This window comes from Glossina fuscipes, unplaced genomic scaffold, assembly GCF_014805625.2.
Source record: "Glossina fuscipes isolate IAEA_lab_2018 unplaced genomic scaffold, Yale_Gfus_2 28, whole genome shotgun sequence".
NCBI classification, from domain to species: domain Eukaryota; kingdom Metazoa; phylum Arthropoda; class Insecta; order Diptera; family Glossinidae; genus Glossina; species Glossina fuscipes.
The window spans coordinates 5,261,872-5,283,134 of NW_023998423.1; the positions used below are offsets into that span (position 1 = coordinate 5,261,872).

The 21,263-nt window shown below is 34.5% G+C and overlaps 5 protein-coding genes and 1 long non-coding RNA gene across 6 annotated transcripts in view; 5 read left to right on the plus strand and 1 right to left on the minus strand.

Annotated features, from left to right (window-relative positions):
* LOC119636407 (tubulin-specific chaperone E) lies at positions 1 to 2,801 on the plus strand. Its single transcript, XM_038031723.1, has 5 exons — positions 1 to 490; positions 556 to 1,028; positions 1,576 to 1,797; positions 1,854 to 2,335; positions 2,394 to 2,801. The coding sequence occupies exons 1-5, from the start codon at positions 389 to 391 to the stop codon at positions 2,696 to 2,698; spliced, it is 1,584 nt and encodes a 527-aa protein (XP_037887651.1). The 5' UTR covers positions 1 to 388; the 3' UTR covers positions 2,699 to 2,801.
* A 1,017-nt stretch (positions 2,802 to 3,818) lies between these two features.
* Positions 3,819 to 4,581, plus strand: LOC119636814. The gene is made up of 3 exons (XR_005247184.1): positions 3,819 to 4,093; positions 4,177 to 4,234; positions 4,321 to 4,581. It is a non-coding gene; the product is annotated as an uncharacterized LOC119636814 (long non-coding RNA).
* Positions 4,582 to 4,940: 359 nt separating this feature from the next.
* LOC119636401 (cytochrome c oxidase assembly factor 4 homolog, mitochondrial) lies at positions 4,941 to 5,177 on the plus strand. Its single transcript, XM_038031718.1, has one exon. It carries the CDS (start codon positions 4,959 to 4,961, stop codon positions 5,154 to 5,156), a length of 198 nt encoding a protein of 65 aa, XP_037887646.1. The 5' UTR covers positions 4,941 to 4,958; the 3' UTR covers positions 5,157 to 5,177.
* On the plus strand, positions 5,170 to 5,661 carry LOC119636400 (peptidyl-tRNA hydrolase 2, mitochondrial). Its single transcript, XM_038031717.1, has one exon. It carries the CDS (start codon positions 5,184 to 5,186, stop codon positions 5,598 to 5,600), a length of 417 nt encoding a protein of 138 aa, XP_037887645.1. The 5' UTR covers positions 5,170 to 5,183; the 3' UTR covers positions 5,601 to 5,661.
* Positions 5,641 to 7,020, minus strand: LOC119636399 (GTPase Era, mitochondrial). Its single transcript, XM_038031716.1, has 4 exons — positions 6,731 to 7,020; positions 6,140 to 6,664; positions 5,899 to 6,076; positions 5,641 to 5,842 (listed from the first exon to the last, which is right to left on the minus strand). The coding sequence occupies exons 1-4, from the start codon at positions 6,926 to 6,928 to the stop codon at positions 5,649 to 5,651; spliced, it is 1,095 nt and encodes a 364-aa protein (XP_037887644.1). The 5' UTR covers positions 6,929 to 7,020; the 3' UTR covers positions 5,641 to 5,648.
* Positions 7,021 to 20,399: 13,379 nt separating this feature from the next.
* LOC119636608 (sodium-dependent serotonin transporter) overlaps positions 20,400 to 21,263 on the plus strand; it is a 15,204-nt gene continuing 14,340 nt past the window's right edge. Inside the window, exon 1 of the mRNA XM_038032081.1 lies at positions 20,400 to 20,709. Within this exon, the coding sequence (XP_037888009.1) occupies positions 20,494 to 20,709 (216 nt within the window). The 5' untranslated portion in view covers positions 20,400 to 20,493. The remainder of the gene's footprint in view (positions 20,710 to 21,263) is intronic.

The following is a 21,263-nucleotide window of genomic DNA, read 5'->3' on the forward strand; positions in this document are numbered from 1 at the left end:
TGCAATATATATTTTTTGTTCCTCCAATCTAAGTTTACAAATTTGTATGTGGTAAGCGATTCCGAATATGTACTTGAAAATGCATCCATAAGTTCGAATGACAACTTAAAAATACGGCAACTTTAGGGGAAATATAGAAAAAAGAGGCAAAACAAAAACAATAGGTTTATTCATCTTTTGTCAAAAAAAAAGAAAAAAAAAATTGTGAATACTTTTTGAAAATACACAAGGAATTTATTAAAAATCTGAAGGAAAAAGTATTTGATCAGGATCGCATCATACCATTTTAAAACAAAAAAGAAGAAAGAGCAAAGAACAAAGGGTTGTAAATTCACTGATATTACAGCCGAGCTATAAGAAGCCAACGACATATTCCAGATAACTTATAATGGTCGGTATAATTGATGATACGGACACCTGCTTACGTTACCCTGCAGGAACGCGTATAAAAATTGGTGAAAACAGTGGAACCGTACGCTATGTAGGAGAGGTCAGTGAAAATACTACAAAAAAATAATTAAACTTTATTGATATTTTATTTTTCACTATATGCAGTTATGTGGATATAAAGGAACTTGGTTGGGTGTTGAATGGGACGATCCTAAGCGTGGCAAACACAATGGTACCGTAAACGGTAAGCATTACTTTTATACTATGCATCCGAATGCGGGAAGTTTTATACGACCTGATAAGCTGGGGCCGTTTGAATCTTTGGAGAGTGCTGCCCGAGAACGTTACTTAGGTGATTCTGAAAAGAGCTTGGACCAGCAACTAATACGCGAAGCCCAGGAATCATTGCAAGCTTCATTGTTTGAAGTCGTTGGTCTGGAGAAATTGGCACGGAAACAAAGTAAATTTGAGCAGCTCACAGAAATTAGTGTAGCTGGCTCTCCAGTTAACAATGCCGGTTTTTTGAACGAATTTACTGCTCTTACTGCATTAAATTTGAGTCATACATTGATTTGGAATTGGCAGACTATAGCAGAAATATGCCGCCAAGTGCCCACTTTAGTGAATTTAAATTTAAGGTAATTAAACACAGGCACTCTTATATTTGTACTTTATTGCCTCAATACAAACGGAAGAGCTAAAGCATATAGATATTGTTATTCTGTGAAGAGCGATCATATCTTTTTTTATATATATTCTGCTGTGGTGTTTTCTATCATACGGCACCGCATTGTCCATAAATGAAGTCGTAACAGATATGGCACATAGTCTTAAATAAAAGGAAAAGTTTGAAACGCTTATTTAGAGATGTAGGCGATTTTTAAATAAATACCTTTTCAAGTATTGAGAATTTGAAACTTTTCCGAACCAATAATCCAGAAAGATTGTTGATTTGCAATTTGCAAGCGCAAACATCTGAAAACGCGTTTTGGTTCGAATAATTGTGTTTGGGTTGCTGGCTATTATAAAAGAAGCTTACTGTAAAAGTACTGAATTGTCTGAACTATATTTGAATAAATAAAAGAATTTAAGACTTTCTTTGATCCACGGTTTAAGTGGAAATTAAACTTCAGGATACTTAGTAAACTATCCGTTACTTCCCTTTTCATTGCTTTTATATTTTAGTTGTAATCGTTTTGTTGCACCTACTGATTCCCAAATTGTTGAAATGTCATCAGCCTTCGATAATCTACAACTTATTAATTTACGTAATTGCGGTTTTACGGATTGGTCAGACGTAATACAAACAGCACGCTTATGGCCGCATATAATGTCAATAGGACTTCAAGAGAATCCCATCAGCGAGCTAAGCGCCGTCAATACTAAAGATGTTTTTAAGAACTTGAGGTAAATTGAAATGAGTCATCCTTTGGACATTGCTCTTTATGCGAGAATAATTTTAGAGAACTTGATTTGCATCGTACCAAAATCATGGACTTCGATCAGATATGCAAATTGGGAAATCTTAAGACTTTGGTTTCATTAAATCTGATGGAAAATGGTATTGAAGAAATAAAGTTGCCCGATTGCGAACCAAACACAAAGCTGGACATGTTTATATCTTTGGAACAATTAAATATGCTTTACAATCCCATTTGGAATGAAATGGATGCTTTTAATGAATTGGACAAATTACCGCGATTAAAACGTTTAAGTAAGACTCCACATTTAAAATCGAATTTTGATGAAATGCTAGTCAAGGCGGTTGGCTTGATCACTGGTCTCGAAATGGTTAATAGAGCAGAAATTTCCGCTGAAGAAAGACGTGGAGCGGAATATGACATATGGAAGAAATACGCTTTGGACTGGCTTCAGGCTTCTAAATTGGCCGAATCTCTTAAGGAATTTTATAAAAAGCATCGTTCGTACGCTTTATTGATAAAAAGTGAGTGCAATAGGTAAGAAGAAAGCTGAAAAACTACAAATTTTTTAAATATTTGCAGAATACGGTTCGCCTGTTGAATTTGTGCCTCGCGCAAATATAAAAGTATCTAATTTAATAAAAATACGTATTTTAAACAAAAAAACTGGAGAGATATGGGAAAAGAAATTTCCACGGATGATTACAGTGCAAACACTTCTTGGCCTGATTGTCAAACGTTTTCATTTAGATTGCATAAATATGGCACCTCAATTGTGTTATACTGATGCCAGGCATCCAGAACTAGTAGTACCTCTAGACAACCTCTCCAAAACGTTGGATTTTTATTCACTGCAAGAAAATGACATTGTGGAAATTGAATGTTAGACTAAAAGTCGTTCGTAATTCATTATTTATTTACAAAATCATTTTTAAGAATTATTTTAACCAAATTAACCTTGTGTTATCCATGTCATTTCAAAATTTATGTTTTTCTACTTTTATATTTCATTTTAATATAATTTACGTCAATCAAATAAAACTTCAGCTGGCAAATAAAATTCCAAAAAGTTTGATGCATAAATTTCAAAAAATACATTAATATTTTTCAGAAGGAACTGGTCTAAAGCAGTTTTTATAACTCCATAAATCAACATACCCTATACACTCATAGCTTGATATCAATCTTCTGGACTAAACTTCAGAATGGACGTTATACTATCGACTATTACAATTTGTAAATCATCCAATCGAGAGAGATAATCATCACTGCATCGCCAATAAATCACTTTTAAGACCACTTAAAAAGATTGTGTGGCCAGAACTTGTTCCGTTACTGATAATTTGGATTATGGTAAGTGAAAATAATTTTCGGAAAAATGTGAGAAGGCAAAGCTTTTATCTTCCACAAGCAATAACGATAGGATAAAAATACATCCTCACTTCCGTTATCATTGGCAGATTGTTTATTAGAGAAACAACCACAAACCACACCAGTGCTACATTTTATTTCTTAAAACAATTATTTGCAAGAATTTGCCACTAATGCCTTTCCTGTACCATTCATATATATAATCTTAACCCTTTAGACAATTAAGAACGCTCACGTTCCAATTCAGCTATGGAAAGTTTGACCACGGTGAGTGAAGGTGCAGTGTCTCCATATACGGCGTCCAATTCATCTTTAATTTGTGCCGGCGTTTTTCCTTTTAAAAACAAATACTTTATGACAGCGCGATATTCAATTTCTTCCATTCTCACAAACTACTGACATCGATTCTCTCAAATAATTATCAAATTATCAATTTTTGTGAGTACTTACTAATGTAATACTTTTGTGGATTAGTGTTGCCATCCTCATGTTCAATCAATGAAATTTGTCGAGAAAAATTGCACCTATGCTTAAGTTATATCGTCCAACTTGGTAGCTCTGCCTGCGAGTAGATGTGTTGATTTAAGCTCGTGATTATTTGGTATATTTTATTAAATAATAATAGCGTACTTTGAACACCGTTTGGATGAACGGAAATTTATTTCGAGAAAATAAGAGGGAAATGGGTTTGAATGGGTTGCAATAAATTGCAAAATTACACAAACGTATGTAAAAAGAAAGTTGTATAAAATTTTTGATAAAATGAAATGAGATGAAATAATATAAATCATACAAACTCTGTACCTAATAAAAAAGGGAAATAAACATTTTTAATAAAGCAAGGAAATTTCATGTAATGAGCTACAATGCTTTCCGTATAATAAACTGCAGGCAATTTTGATTTTAAATAGGTAACGCTTTCGATTTTTTTTGTCAAGCACTGCCACAAGAAAAATCTTCTACTGGAATGTAACACTTTTTCTTTATTTTGCAGCTGTTTTTTATATTTTTTTGAAAGCCCTAGCACGATAGATTACGAGGGCGAGAATAATGTGCGTATATTAATTTTCATTTTTAATATTTATAATTATATAATCGCTAATAAAATTTGTTATTCTTTGCCACCCCATGATCAAAGGATCAAAGCTTTAAAAAGGCTCGCAGCTTTGACATTTGGGATTTGCAAACAGCGTGTTGGGAGTGATCATAAAAATAAAAAGAAAATTGCAACATCAAGAGCAAATGCTGTAATTGTTAAAGTAAATTGACAATGAGCTGATGCCGATCCATGTCACACCTAGCAAAAGGAACAAATATTTAATTCGGCCATGCGAATTCGAAAGTGAAACTTCGAATTAAGTTAACTCTATTTTTATTTTTATTGATTTAGATTTTTGAAAAATAAATCTTATGCTAACCCTTGTCGCCAATGCATCTCTTAACACTGTTGTTCACAAATATAAAAAGACTTACTTACAGGTTTTAGATGACCTAAACGCACAATTTTGTTTGGAATTTAAATTATTTTTAATTAACTGTTATAAATGCAACTTTAAACAACCAATGCTGCAACAAGGAGTAGGCTATTTTGCTTACGCTTGACAGAAATGGAGAGCGGTTCTCGTACCTTTTTCGTACACATATAGCAAAAAAACGCGAAAGCCAAAATGAAACCTAGCACTTATCATATCCAGTTTCATCAGCTGATTTGTTTGTAAATTATTCATGTTCGGTCTGACTAATAATGAAATTATCTAATTTATATCCCTGGGAAAAATGCCTGAGGTTGTAGAACAAGATCCCATCGATTTAATGCTGAAGAAAACTGGTTGCATCGATTATCATTACAGGGTTCAGGAGTGTATAGCAGAATTTGGCGATTGGCGGCATTGTCAGAACAAAGTGCAAGATTTTAAGAAGTGTATGCAGAAATACGTAGATGCTCAAAACCAGAAGTACGCACATATAAAATAACACCAAAAAATTATACATACATAAGTAATGTTTAAGAACTTTTTAAAAACTTTCGTCGCTGTGCCCAAAAATTTATCCTATTCAACTAAACTTGCATTGATCGCGCGGTCGGATATAAAAATGTCAAAAGGGAAGATAGCGGCGCAATGCGCCCACGCTGCTGTTATATGCTTTCAAAAAGCTCAATGCAGCGCTAACAAAGAGACGCAGGAGATTCTTGAATTATGGCTGGCAAGTGGACAGCCCAAAATTGTATTACGTGTGGGTAGTTATAATGATTTGATCTCGCTTCAAGATGAAGCTGAAAACGTCGGCATACTTGCAACTATAGTATATGATGCCGGTCATACACAATTGAATGCTGGTACAGCCACAGTGCTAGGAATAGGTCCTGATAAAAATAATAAAATTGATAAACTCGTAAGCCATCTAAACTTGCTTTAATGTACATTCTGGAATTCATTTTAAATGTTCTTTCAAACAAATAAATTTTCACTGACTAATTTTCTTCTGCGTTTCTTTTGATCTGGTCGCAATAGTAAACGATATCGCTTTACCAAATGTCTCTATCAAATCCGATGTTACGCGTTCCGTTATTTGTCTCAAACGTCCATTGGATTCACCGCATATCAAGCGCTCAATGCGTTGTGTAGGACACAATACTTCCACTGATGCATAAATGGTACCTAAAATAGATTAAATTTAAGTGGAGAGAGCCGAGTGATACATTTAAACTCCTAACCGTTCTCCACGCTGTAGTATTCAAGAAAAGTCTCCAGGTTATAAGGTATTTCTTGAGGTAAATAGTCCAATAAGCGTGCTTTCACACTATCCACGATAAGATTTTCGGGAGTTTCATCCGAGAAGTTCTCAGCTGTATACTCCCAGCGCCGTGGCTTCGCTGACGCAATAAGATAATTCTGGCAATTTTAAAATATTAATAGGCAAACACAATGTGAAAGAAAGAAATACTTCCTTCTTACATGAACATCGTTTAAGCCGCTGCCAATTATAGCAGAAACCAAAAATACTCGACTAAAATTACTCCAACTGACTTCTCGATCGTCATTTACTGGTTTCTTTAATGGTATCGATTCCTTTGTAATAGCGTTATTCCTTTTTTTATTTGTTCTTTCATTAAGCAAAGTATCATTCGTTAGGGTACGTATTAACTCCAAGGTTACACGTTTAGATTTTAAAGCATCAATTTTATTCATTATTAGAATGCTCGGCAAACGCGGGTACGTTTTCAATATATCTACCACAGCAAAAGGGAGTTCTTTGCGTGTCCAGGCATTTGACACATCATGAATGACTGCTATTAGATCAGCATGCTGAACGGCTTGACGATAGGCACTTTTAAATGAGCTCTCCAATTTGAATTTCTTAATTTCATTTTCCGTTACCAATCCGGGTGTATCACAGAATACCAGTTGTGTTTGCTCAGTTGTGTAAATGGCTTTGTTCGCTTTGCGTGTCGTATGAACTTTGCATGAGGTCGGACAAATCTGTGGATAAAATTAAAACATTCTTTGTTAAACGGCAGCCAATCTCACTTATTCATCTACACTGACCCTTCGATTAATTAAGTGGTTAATAAAAGTGCTCTTCCCAGCATTCGGCAATCCGATGATTGCAACTTTCAAAGATTTTTGCGATGCGGCTTCTACATTTTTTGCTTGAGCGTTGCAATTTTTACTTACTAATCGACACGGATTTTGTACAGGCAAAAATTTTGTTACGTTTAACAAATTATTTCGTAACAGTTTCATTTTCAAAAAAATTTAATACATAATAAAATTACAAAATTTTTAGAGACACGAAATATATTTAATAACCAAACGGGTGTAAGTGCTGCCAAATATAAAATAAAATTCATTCACATAGACTTTATCTTACTAAACAGTAAAAGCAAGGCATGCTCTGTTAAATTACATTTTTCTTCTGGTTCTGCGAGTCGTCAAATCAAAAACACAGATTAGCCAAGACTTTTCGATCGTTATCCGCGACTTTAATTTTGAAGATTAGTTTTGTAACGTTTAATTATCCATAAAAAATTAAATAGCAAACGTTCCAAGCTGTTTTTTGTTTCCAATTCAACGAAGAATTTTAAATTAAATTAACATCTTCACTTGTTAAAGCTTAAATATTATTTATTGTCTTTATATATGGCTGATTGCGCTCGTTTCGAAAAGTGAATGGTATATGGGAATATTTAAGAATATTTATACGGGAATATTTATTCGGCTACGTTGCGAAAGATGCTTGAAATGTTGCAATACTAATAGCATACGCAACTATATACCTTGATCCATCTTGATTGCAATTATTGGCCATTAAATGGAGAAAGCTCATAATAACGTTGACAGCAAGACTTCGAAGACTATGACATTCTTTATCGGACTAATTAGGAAGCAAGTCAAATTTTTTTTGCAAACGGCTTTTTCGATAAAGTCTCCTCCTCAAATGATGGAGACCATCATGTCTTGGTGGTTATTTCACAATGTGAAATGTACGCAAAAACAAGTCGTCTAGGAAAGTAATGTTTGTGCCGATCGTTTACTTGCGATCAGGTTGACAAGAATGTGACAAATCACTTGGTAGCCAGAGGAGTCAAATTCAATACCGTTGCGATGAGGAAAGGACGCGGCTTGTCACGCAGTAGATTGCCTACTTATAGTTTTGCGAAAATTGATGTTGCCTGACTGCATAAATAAAGCATTTGAACCTGGAGCTTGGTCAAGAGCAGTAGGTTTATAAAAATCTTATTGTGATATGTGGAAGAAAGAAGCAACCTTAAGGATTAAGAAGAATATGGTGAATCACTCTGACTCTGAGTATCTGCAATTTTATGAAGCTTTTCCACATTCAAGTTAAAAAATATTATAACAGCTGGAGTTAACTACACCGGCAGCTGCCTGCGACCAATGCCATATTCAATCAGAAGATTGACTTGGCTTTGACTCGCAATTTTTTTTTTCCTTTCATTGAAGGTGACGAATTTCAGCAGTTGTACTTCTTTTTATATAAATATTAAACAAATGTTGATAATTAATAAATCTTTAGTTTAAGTTTTTGCGCACCGAAAGTTCAAACGGTCCTACAAACAAGTGAAATCAATTTTTATTAATTTTTTTTTATTCAGCATAGTAATAAAATGTCATCTACGCCAAAATATAAATATAAAGTAACAAAAATATACTATATATTAATAAAAATGCTGCGTTCTTGAATCTAGCTTATATATATGTTTTAGCGCTGTAGCTCCGACGGAAAACATACTGAATCTCATAAATATTCTTCACTACAGACTGAACTATTTGATCCTTTATAAGAGCCTTTCAGAGCCGGAAGAATCGAAATCGTTCTACAACCATCAGCATCATTCTTGGCTTCATCAGATTTGGTATAGGCGCAACACGGGCATGTTTTCTTAGGACTTACAAATAGAGACGATGTAAGAGCAAAGTTAATTAAGTTTAACAAAAAAAAAAAACAAATTTGTGAATATAAAAATTTGATAAGCTTTATAGGAATGCTGTCGATCCAGCCAAAAGACCTAGACTTCGCTTTATTCAGCGCCTCAATTATTTCACAATCATAAACATAAAGGAATGAGAAAGAACCAATCGAATTTACAAAGGCTTCGAAATCATTTTACGCACAGCTGTCGGAAACATGATCGCTAACAAGAAAATTATTTAAAATAATGACATTATCACCCCAGACAACGTTATTAGTATCCCGTACACATCCCGAACTTCGTAAAACGTGCCATAACCTAGTCTTCTTGAAATTCTTGAAAATTGTTTTTTATCCTAAGTCTTCTTATCACACTCTTAGCTCTATTTCAAACCGTAAATTTTCCAATTTTCCAAAGAATCCTCTTCAGAACTTTTGCAGAAGAGATATGTCTCGAAATTATGCATGCATTACCGTTCCACCGCAACCTTTTCCTAACAACATAAGAAAAGATATTTGAGCATTAAAAGATTTTAAAGTGACCCGATAACCATGGAAATTGCACCCGATCAGAAAAATTTATCATAGCGATATTACTTAGCAAACACTATTCTGAGAAAGATGTGGAGTCATAGACCAGACCATTGTGTGAAGGACTAGGATTATGCACAATTGACAAATTAAGGCTGAAGCATAATGCCCTCATGACAATCGGTTTAGAAAAACCTAACACACTCACACCATCATCTCTACAAGAACAATTTCTCCTACAAAATGCATAAAGTATGCGATGAGAGATATTCCCATCAAGTTACGTTTTTGAAAGCGCGACTAAATCAAACACATTATCCCTTAAAATAGTTTCACTCTTATCAAATTTGGCGGAGAGTTTGAAGAAAGTCTTTTAGTTCGACAATTTAGAAGACCAGCTTTAAGTTGATTGTGACCATTTTGAAGAACACTTTTCAGTTAAGAATTACCACTGCTTACAGTACGATGTTGTCACTAAGAGATATCGCACTCACTCAAGAACGCTGCGGCGGGAAACATAACGTGTAATGTGATTGCAATACGACAAAAATATGACATAATAACATTCAGTCTTATTATATCCTACACCACTTGTTTTAGTGAGGATGTATGCAACACTCAGAGGAGCTTAAGATACCCTCGTCTTTTATTATAACGATTGACACAGGATCATTTTCTAAGTTGATCTAAGGCTGTCTGTCAGTCCGTCCGCCCGTCTGTCGGTCGCTGATTACAGTTATGAACATAATATCACTTTCATCATCATATCTTAGGCGAAAAAGACCGACTGACAAATGGAACATGATTAAATTTGTCCTACTTTTTGCCTAGATTGAGAGTATATGGTATACAGTTAATGAGATTCCTTGTGCATGACAGATGTAGATAGCTGTTGTTATTCTGTTAAGAAGTTGAGCAATGATCATCGAAAGGCTTTGCAGCGACATGTTAGTAAATAGAGATTTCAGATAGTCGTAAAAGAAAAATTTCGAAAAAGGTGATGAGAGAGGGGGGGGGGGGCGGCGTTGTGACCGCTACCCGGTTGGTGGGATAATTTTAGGTTTGTCCAAGGTCTAAGATCAGCCGCTGGAAATAACTTCAGTGCAGTGGTGAAATGCAATAGGATATTGACCTTGAGCAGGCAAATAGAAAGCTAGATTGCATAATGTTTGTAGCGTAAGATATGTAGTGAAAAAGATTGTCAGCGTTTTAATCCCGACTTCGAATATGCGAATATAAAGTCGTTTGCAGCTATAAAATCAATAAATACTTCTTGCGTAGGAAACAAATTTACAATCGTTATTGAGCCGGAAAAGTCATTCACAGAAAGTTTAAGCAGAAACGGAGTCATTCAGGAATATATATGATTACGGATGCTACACAAACAACAAACAAACAAACTAATAACTCCCGAAAAAAGTCGTTTAAACCTTGTCTCACTAAGTCAGTAATCAAATGCAAACTAATTGATGGAACTGACTATAAAAATTTTCATTCACGCTACTTACAAGGTTGCAAGGGCTCGATTCGAAATATAAGATTAGAATTTTGTGCACTTGAATATGTCTGGTTGCTTTTCGATAAAGCTATGTATCATTATCTCAATATATATCCGGGATTAGCTGGTTGTTGAGCAAGGCCCTAACCGACCTCTTTGGAACGATGTTTCAAATGTTATAGAAAATAATGTATAAGCGGACTTTCACTTTATTTTGCAATCAAATGTCACATGCTTTTGACTGAAATAATACTTGCTTGCATATATATTGATCAGTGATATCTATTGGTGAAAATGATAAAGTAATGCGATATACCAGTGTACACAACAGCTAAATTCGATGATTTTGATCCTTCACTACATAAAATAACAGTTTTTCATTTACTATCATTAAGTTATTCAGCGTATACAACCGCTAATCATGGAAAGCTTAAAATTGCATTTTCGACGTTCAAAACTTTTGCCGTTTGATTTGAAGAAATCTACTGCCGAAACTCATTAGACATGTTCAGTAGTTTATAGAGATGCTTCTCCATCATATTCCAACTGTCAGTTTTGGTTTCAACGGTTTAAAAATTACGATTTCGACAAAGAACGGCCTGGGGGACCAGAAAAGTTCTAAGACAATGACTCCAAGAATATTTGAACAACTAAGCAGTTCATAAATCAAGACGTTTCTAGACGTTTACATGCAATCATAAAGATCCAAAAGGAGGGAAAACGGCTACCGCACCAATTGACTGAAACTGACATTTCGATCCGTATCAACTTGCCAGTTTCATTGCTGGCCAGGAGAGAAGGAGGGAACATAGTTACCACATGAATTGACTGAAACTGACATTTCGAACCGTATCATTGCTGGCCAGGCAGAAAAAGAACCGTTTCCTGTCACATATTATGACTGGCGATGAAAAGTGGATCCATTGCGACAAACCTAAGCGCAAAAGCCATGGATTAGTCCAGGAGAACGATCCACATCGACGTCGACGTGAATATTCATGGCCATAAAGTCTTGCCTTGCGTATGGCGGGATCAGCAAGGTATAGTGTATTACGCGTTCCTAAAACCGAAAGAAACTATTACTGCAAAAAAAGACCAGCAATAGTGGATGACAGATGCAAAGTCAAATGTCTTGCATGACACCGGCCGTCCAAGGATACACGGTTCCAGTTCGAAAGGGGAATTCTGCCGCAACCAGTGCTCGCATCAGACATAGCGCCTCCTGATTGCCACTTGTTGGGGTCGATGAAGTATGACTTGGCCGAAAAATTTGCCAAATTTGCTCAATGCCAAATCAATTTCGTTCTTTCGACACCGGATCATCAGAATGCCAGAAAGATGGGAAAATGTTTTGATTAATATATAATCGAATTCTCAAGGGAACAAATGATCAAAAAGCATGCACTTAATACATTGATGACTTTTGGCGGAGACCTCTCATTTCACCATAATCTAGAGGTGAGCATAAAAGTAAACTTTGACTTATGTTAAATATATAAAAAGTCTCTCTTATTTAATTCAAAATAGAATCGATAGTATAAACTCCACCCAGGAGTTTCATCGGCGCTTTACATCTATTAAGAGTACGATTTCAAAAGTGCTAACAATCATGAAAGAAATGATTCACAAGAATGCATAACTACATGCATATACGTTTTAATATATAAAAAATTGAAACAATACTCCTTAATAAAAAAAGAAAGAAAAAACAAAATATGTAAAATAAAATATAAAAACGAAAATGTTATATAAACGAAGCAAAAGTAGCAAAATCATGCAAGCAACAGTTTGTTGCAAATCAATGCAGCTCCTCCCCCTTAATCAATTATCTGCAAAACTGATAAGCAATGTACGTGTATATGTATGTAGCGTGTATATATGCAATTGTGTTTGTGTGCGTGCAATACTTGCTCTTTATACTCAACTCGGCAGAGTATATTATCTTTCTTACTTAGAATCGCTTTATCTGAAAGTGTTCCTCCAACACCTTTAAAAGTCTTACATACATTTCAAAATAGAATAGTATTTGGATTTGATCGTAGCCATGCTCTTTCAAAATTTCCGAAAATGTTAACATATACATGGCTTGATTTGGTGGAATTAAGCATAAGTGAATAAATCGGAAAACAAATCGCGTTTTCTCACCAAAAGTGACATAGAAATAATATAAACTTAAGTTGAATTTTTTCTTTGACTAAATTGATTTTAATGATAATAAAATTTAAAACTATTGAACGAACAGTTTACCTAAATCAGAACAGAGAACAGATTGTCTTCAATACCTTAGGCAAATCAACGTGCATTTAACAAAGTAATATGAAAATGAAAAAAGACAACGCACCGATCACTTGTAGAATAAATTACATAAAATATTTTATAAAATCCACGTTGAGTATCAAGACTTTCGGCTTAAGCTTAATATGTTATGTCTCTCTTCGATTTAAAGTTACAACAGCAAAAAGGATAATAGTATGTGCGCGCATTTGCCCCTCTTGTCCTCACCAGACCGTGTACTTGTCTCGATGACAATGTATAAAAAGGGAAACATTTGCAATGAATTTGTCAGTCCGCTCCAGGCGTTACGCGTTTTTAAATCCAAAATTTTTCAATTTAAAACCTTACTAATATTGTGAAAAATTAACTTTATATTAAAAAATAAAATACAAAAAAAAAAAAAAATTTTTTTTTTTTTATTTTAACTATATTTTCTTAAGAAATAAAAAAAATTAAGGAATTAATAAACGATGCTTGAAAGTAAAATAAAAGTGTAAATGTAACCAAAATAAAACAGTTATAATTCTAAAATGTAAGTAAAATTTTTAAAAACTCTCAACTAAATAATAATAGGAAGAACAATACCTGCATTGCATGTTAAAGACCAAGTCGAACACTAAGGGGAAATATCGCTTCGCGTGCATTCATACTAGGGCCAGTGTTAACAAAAGTTAAAAACTTGATTAATCATCGGATTTTTACATATATACAGTACAATACTTGGAACAAAAAATAATTGTTTTTGTTTCAGTTTATTTTCAAAAACAAAATGGAGGCCTTGATATGATTTTTTCAAAAAAAAATACTTCAAATTAAATTTTTTTTTTTTTGGAAAATGTTCTTCGAGAACCCAGAACCGGATCCACTAAAAAGTTTTACTCTCTAGTTGTGAGTATTTCAAATTTCAAAACAATCAGTTCAAAATCGAAGTAATGCGCCTAACCCGATATACATGGTTCCGAGGAAAACCCATTTAAGCTTTCAAGCGGCAAAATTTTGAAAAAAGTTTGTCTCACTTGCAAAGTGCACTGTTTGAACCATACAAATGATTTATCAGCTTGGAAGACCTCCGTGGGTGTGATAGGATTGTAAATCAAAACTTTTATGATTAAAGCGACTTTGTATAATTGCCACGGTTCTGGCTATATCGAATTTTTTACCTAACTAAAACTTTCCAATCAAGCTTTTTGGCCATTGGCTGTCTTGCAAATCAATGGGCTTAGCTGAGCTAATCAAAAAAGCACGATAGAAGTCATAGAACATATATTAGGAGAAACTCAGACGAACCCATTTATAAAACAGGGAACTAGCCTTGAAATCCCCATCTGTAACTGCGACATACAATGATCGCTCTTTGTATCCCTTTGCTGTCTGCCGTTAATTTTTTTTAGTATGCCATAACGTCCAAACTTCTTTTATCAGTATCCCATATATTCGAGTGGTTATAATTATGTACATATATCTGATCAAACTTTGCAGACGTCCGCGCAAGGTTCAATGCGTTCATCCTTAGTTTAGTTTTACTATTCAATTTTGAAAAACAAATACTAATCGAAATAAAATTTTTAATAAGTTATGCGGATTATTATGCAAGTAATTTGAAAAAATGTATAATTCCTATAAACATACTACCGGAAATCAAGGTGCGCCCTAAAACATAAATAAGGATTTGCTTTCCTACCCAGTCCAAAGTTTTCACACCAATTTCGAATGCCGAAATACTACTACTTGGCCATTTTTGTCTAAAAATTTGGAAAATTGCAATTTTTTCAGAATAGGTCGTTATATGGGAAACGGTCGAAAAAGTGAACCTATCTCAAACATTTTCGATAGCAATCCTACTTGAGTCAATGTACGCTTGCGTACCAAATTTCAAAAATTGCGACCTGCAGCAAAAATACATGGACAGATATCGGACGTGCAAACAGACAGACAGACTTAAATCGATTTAAAAAATATTTCCGAATCGATTGGTATAATAAAAGGTGAGTCTATATTAAGCCGTTCTGGGTGTTACGTATGTCCGCACTAACTTAATATATCCTATACTATAAGTGGTGTAGGGTACAACGTGTTGCTTGGCCAAAGTGGAACTAGTTTTTTTAGGGTCAGTCATGAAGGGAGTTTGTTTAGTCGGATCAATTGAAAAATTTATCAAACTGATAGTAATTGATGGCTTAAAATAAATGTTAATTAAACAAAAAAAAAAAAAAAATGGGGGGGGGGGCCCGCCAAAGTACGCACTAAATTCTAGTTTACGTTCCCTCAATGAATGAATTACGCAATATGTGGCCGAAAGTCGTTACGTTGGAAAATCTCCCGCTTCTCGAGCATCGTAACCATTTATCTTTTTCTTCTTTCGGTAAACGATTCCATTGCACTACCTGTTGGTGATGAGCTTCCAGAGTAGTTGAATGGCAGCAATTTGAAGCATACTACACTCAGCTGATTCTTCTAAAGTCAAGTCGCAAGAACATTGGACTTCATTCGCATTCGTCTGCGCTTTACATACTGAGTTGAGTCCATTTTCCAATATCCGTCCCGATTCCGCAACAATATCGAACGACTTAGGTAGGAAAAGTAACGCATGAACTCCAAGAAACTTGTACACATTTTCTATATATGCCTCCAGCTAGATAACTTACATCAATACGTAAAACTTAAGGACAATACTTTTGCATGGATTACATATCTTTATACCTGTCCATAGACTCTGCACGTGAAGCACTCTTGAATTTCTTATTAGAAAACCTCTAAACAATCCTGAAAAAGGCCTAAAAAGGATTGTCGCAGTAGCTCTAGTCTCCCCTAACCCCGTTTGGCCAAATATCTAATCAAACGAGTCGCATGCACCCTACACTCAACAAACAATTTTCATAGATACAATTGCATTACAACGAAAGAGAGTTCACGAAGGAGTGTTTAGCCTAGTCCCAAAGACTTCATCTTCAGCTTACATCGCGTAAATAATGATCGTTCAGTTTTGATTCTTTCACTAATTAAAGGCTTGAATGAAATTGAAAAGTAAAAGGAAACAAAAAAAAGTATTAAGTTCAAGTGCATTGATAGCGATAGGTAGATGGATATAGTTAACTTCCTTCAAGCTCAATATATTTTTTAATTTTTAGTTTAGTCATTAGAGCAAATTGAAATTTAGTCAGCCTAATATTCGGTTTAAAATGTTTTGTGCCAGCTCTGGCGTACGTCTTTGTCCCATAAAAAATTATTGAAAGTTAATTTTTGCTTTATTATCTGCATACCTAGACAGTAGTTTACTAGAACGATTCAGTTAGATCAGATAAATCACGTTGCTCGAGTTTAAGAAGAAGGTTTGAATAATGTGTAATTATAGGCATTTGTCTAAACGACGACGACAATAAGAGGGGCATAGAAATCATTTGTACTCAATTTTATTCTCGCATTCCAATATTAGAACATTACAAGCTCAATTTATTCGAAGAATACCTAATGTAGCCCAGCAGCAATTGCTCATTAGGGAATAATGCAAATAAATAATTAGTAGCGTTAGTAGCGTTAGTAGTAGTAGTAGTAGTCTTTACATATTTGAGGTGAGCGCATATGCGCATAATTTACGCATTAAACAATAAAATGTGAAATTATCAATAAATGTAAAAAAGATTTGAAAAGGATTTCACGTGAATTTGTTATACGCACACTATCAGGGCTCCTTTGCGACGCTTGATAGAATTGATGATGGAAAAGTTATACAAAATTTCTGATAAGAATAGGCCAGGGTGTATGTTCCAGATCACATAAATTTGCGCATTAGAGTTCGCAAAAGTTTGATTCACTAAAACACTTATGCTCACCACGCAACCATCAGCAGGAAAAATAAAATAAAAAAAAAAAAAAAAAAAAATCTCACAACATAAGAATTTTTCATTGAAAAGTTAACTATTGCCGCAAAGATTATTATTGGGATTTCGTTTGTATGTGCGTCATGGCCATCATTATTTTTCCTTTTTTTTTTTTTTTTTTTTTTTTGCTTCGTGGTATAACATATTTATCAAAGCCTTCGATATAGGAAAGTACATGAGGCGACATAGCACTTGTTGTAGTGATTTGTTTACCCGATAGCATCATCCATGATCAACACAATCAAGGCAAGGTTGTTAATAAAAAAAAAGAAAAAAAAAAATAAAAAAAAATAAAATAAAATAGAAAAGTAAAACATATGCATGTCCATCCTTAACACCTACTGGATTAAAATAATTTTAATCGTTTACAATGTCAGATATTTTTTTATGAAATCACATCAAGCCACGAGACGGTGAGCATAAAAAAGCAAATATTTGCATAATTTATTGTATATCGTTGTGTATCGGCCGATGGGAGGAATTTAAATGAAAAAAAAAGTAAAAAAAAAGTTCAAAACAAAAAAAAAACGCATTAGCCTTGGGTCGAATCTGGTGTAATTTCCGTTTCATGGCATATATGTGAGTCGGCAACCTTTCATAAACTTTTACAGGAATAGTTGCCAAGTTATGGTTATGTGCCCAAATCCATACTGACAAGCAAACGAGTCCATCAAATCGAAAAAGTTACCGACCAAGTTACCGCCCGATGACCAAAGACGAAAGATGTTGATGATGTTCAATCCATTTTGAGCAAGTGTGACGTCGATTGAGACAATTTCTTAACCAATCTATTAACTATCGATGGAATTTTAACTATCTACGAACTATCACAAATTAAATCACTTTCCACGCACACACAAAAATGATGCATTGTTCCTCTCGAATATTGCCATGTTAAAGACACGATTGATCAATTGCATTTTTAGCAAGAGTAGCTATTGTTAATATTTGTATGAAAAAATTCGCGAAAATAAAACCTATTAGCCTCTTGCACATAAATTTGCCATTCAAGTTGCTATGTGATTGCGAAGCTGATGCATTTTCCTTGAACGGATGGAGAGATGTGGTAACTTCGTGGCTCGTCGTTTTATGCTTTGCACATACTGATGGTAAATACATTTATTGCATTGTATTATTACTTTCCATCTTTTTTAAGATCGATAAAATTTTTTCTCTAAGAGTACACAGTTTTCCTGTTTTGCCCGTTTAGAATTAAATTTAGATTGTTTCAAACGTTACGATAAAACTTAATGTGCTTAGACCTTTGAGTCGTCCTTAGCAAGTTAGTCGGGTAAGACCGACATTTGAGTACCCTCTACCACTTCGGCCATTGTAAATTTTTTAACTTGACTTCGTCATACCATGTAAAAAATAACCATAAAAGGATTTCACTCTTCAATAGAATCGACCGGCTCGAAAAGTAGAATCTTCCAAAGTGAATTTATTTTGTTAAACCTCTTTTGCATATAATAACTTATTTTTTTTTTTGTGTGCACAGAAGTGTAAAATGAAATCTCATCCCACAAATTTGCTAAAATAATGTTTATCATTGATATTTGTCGCGAAATATTAAAAGTTGCAAATTATTTGCATACAACGACATTTTCAAAATACGATAATGATCCGGTTGAATTCCTTTCTAATAATAATAAAAACAACTAAGGTCATTGTAGCCGGTCACGGCCGACCATTCCTACATCCCTACACCACATTGTCAAACGAAATTCTTATTTTTGTATTAAATCATTATTATGGGTCAAAATAGGCTGAGTTGGTCCAAATTTAGAAAGCCGAACTTACCCACTTTTGCCGAGAAACTTTGAAAACTGCAATATTTTTCCATATAACGATTTTTCAGAATAGGGAATGGTCGAAAAAGTGGACCGATTCGAACCATTTTCAATAGCGTTCTTGGGTCAAAACAATCGGAAAAATTGCGACATGTAGCTTGAACACAAGTTTATATGAATAGACATCAGACGGACAGACGGATAGGCAGGCTTAGATCAATTCAGACTACGATTCTGAATCGATCGGTAGACTAAACGGTAGGTCTATCTTAAGTCTTTCTTTATGTTACATACGTTCGCGCTAACTTAATATAATACTGTGGCAGATTTAGCCAAAGGATTTCGAAAAGTGCTTGCTGTAGGTTGAACGAGAAAATATATGGAAATGCGTCAAACAGACAGAGACACGGAAGGGCGGACAGAAGTACTTAAATCGATATAGAAAATGATTTCGAAATGACTTCGATATCAAGTCCCTCTTGAAGAGAGGGAAAGACTGACGGAAGCAGGTAAATCAATACAAAAATTGATTCCGAAACGATTGGTGTAAGAATAGCTGCATCAGGTTCCTCTTGAAAAGGAGGAAAAATACTCAGTACGACGGACAGAAGTAGTTAAATACATATAGAAAATGATTCCGAATCGTTTGGTGTTAGAAAAGTTGCTTCGATATCAAGTTCCTCTTAAAGAGGAGGAAGGACTGACGGAAATGATTCCGAATCGATTGTGGTAAGAAAAGTTGCGCCTCTTTCAGGTTCCTCTTGAAAAGAAGAAAAAATATCCAGTAGGACGGACAGAAGTAGTTAAATCAATATAGAAAATGATTCCGAATCGATTGGGGTAAGAAAGATTGCTATCGGAAAGGAGAAAATGTACCCCTAAGTTAAGCGTACAAGAAACAAAAATCCCAAGAAAGAATATCTTATACGCATCCACACAAACCCTGATGTAAGATATAAGTAGAGAACTAAACCGTCACGCTGAGAATGTTTTTTTTTTTTTTTTTTTTTTTTTTTTTTTTTTTTAGTCAATAAACCAAGATTAAAAATGACAAGCACAAGTAAGTCGCAAGTTGGTAACAAAAGGGGAAAATTAATAAAATGAGCGAAATATCAAAATATTGTTGGAAACAATTTTTGTTGTTGCCGCGTGACGGATGCAATTTTTTTACCTGCTTTAATATAAAGCAGTGAGCAAAAGTTATGAGAATTTTTTAAAGCCGTTTAACACGTTGTCAGATAACTGTATCATTAAATCAATCACTCCGAAATGCTCATTAACATGACAAACGCGAAACTGACAGACACATTAATAACATATATTCAAAGGAACGCGATTTGCAGTCGGGAAAAAAAAAACTTCTACTGCTGCTCTGTATTTAAAGTAATTGCATTAAAAAAAGAAAATAAAAAAGAACTTGACTTCACCGTTCGCTTATGCTTACACTTATTACCCACTTATTACATAATTTTGCTTTTGTGTATGTGTGTTTCAATAAAATTGCAATAATTTTATAATATATTTTTCACAGTTACATTATTTTGTTATTTGAGATCTTGTCGGCCAAACAACAATGTGTGTTTGCTGCTCCTCTTGCGGTATGCGCTTGCATTAGCAAATTGCGCGGTAAAGTGCAAAGATAGATCGGACAAGCGGAGAGCGGGATAGAGTAGGCAGGAACGAGAAAGAGAAAGTGAAAAAGAGAAAGATAGAGGGAGGGAGAGAGTGGATGAGAGAAGTTAATAAAAATCAGAGACAAGAATAATATCAATACAATTTGCTTAACCGCAAATTAAAAAAAAAGAAAAGAAAAAAAAAAAAGCAAAAAAAAAAACTGTCAACTCACAACTGCCGCAATCATATTTGAACACCTTCCGTTGACTGATAACGCTATAGCAGATATAATGGATCATTCAAAGAAGCCGAACAATAGTAATGAATTTGTTAACAATTTAAGAGCAACAACGGCAATAAGTAGTAGTCCATCCATACCATGGAGTAATAATAAAGATTCACCAACGGCTCTCGCCGAAGACGACTCAAATGAAGATGATGCCGATAATAATACGACACCAGAGAAAACAACATATCAGCTAACATCCAAACTGAAGACTAATGAGGTAAATACCTTTTCTTTTTTATTGTTGTTGTTATTGTTATTAGTTAGTAAATTTAAAGCATATCGATGCTAGCTATAGATGCCACCTTAGTTAATCCCGAGTGTAAGTTAAATAAATGAAATAAAGACAAAAGTGTCATAATTAAAAAATTCAAGACAACTTTTTCGAAAGCTGGTTTTGCTTCCGCTTACCTATGTTGAGATTATCTCGTGACATGTCATTTCCAAATCTTTCTTCTTGTTTCTTAACTCTTCCGGGTCATGCTGATCATCGAAATTTTTCATTGCTAGCGGTAATTGTACGCACAAAGGCATAACAGCATACAGTCATAATGTTCTTGCCTTAATAAGGCGCATTACTAGAATATCTGTAGAGATTATATAACGGCTACGTGAAGTATCCTGAAGTTATTCATTACATGCCCGTACTGAAACTGAGAGTTAGTTTTGCCTGATCCGGTATATCATTGCTAGCTCGGTCAAGGGCTACCACTAAATGTTTCTCAGGCACAGGCTTATTTCGATCCAGAATATCAGCCCCAGCCCCAGCCCCAG

Bases quoted from the DNA above. Each gene is read 5' to 3' on its own strand.
- LOC119636407 (XM_038031723.1), top strand. From the start codon at position 389: ATGGTCGGTATAATTGATGATACGGACACCTGCTTACGTTACCCTGCA. The intron at 491-555 runs GTCAGTGAAAAT...CACTATATGCAG, and splicing joins CCGTACGCTATGTAGGAGAG to TTATGTGGATATAAAGGAAC. The intron at 1,029-1,575 runs GTAATTAAACAC...TTTATATTTTAG, and splicing joins TTAGTGAATTTAAATTTAAG to TTGTAATCGTTTTGTTGCAC.
- LOC119636401 (XM_038031718.1), top strand. From the start codon at position 4,959: ATGCCTGAGGTTGTAGAACAAGATCCCATCGATTTAATGCTGAAGAAA.
- LOC119636400 (XM_038031717.1), top strand. From the start codon at position 5,184: ATGTTTAAGAACTTTTTAAAAACTTTCGTCGCTGTGCCCAAAAATTTA.
- LOC119636399 (XM_038031716.1), bottom strand. From the start codon at position 6,928: ATGAAACTGTTACGAAATAATTTGTTAAACGTAACAAAATTTTTGCCT. The intron at 6,077-6,139 runs GTAAGAAGGAAG...TAAAATTGCCAG, and splicing joins GCGGCTTAAACGATGTTCAT to AATTATCTTATTGCGTCAGC. The intron at 5,843-5,898 runs GTTAGGAGTTTA...AATCTATTTTAG, and splicing joins ATACTACAGCGTGGAGAACG to GTACCATTTATGCATCAGTG.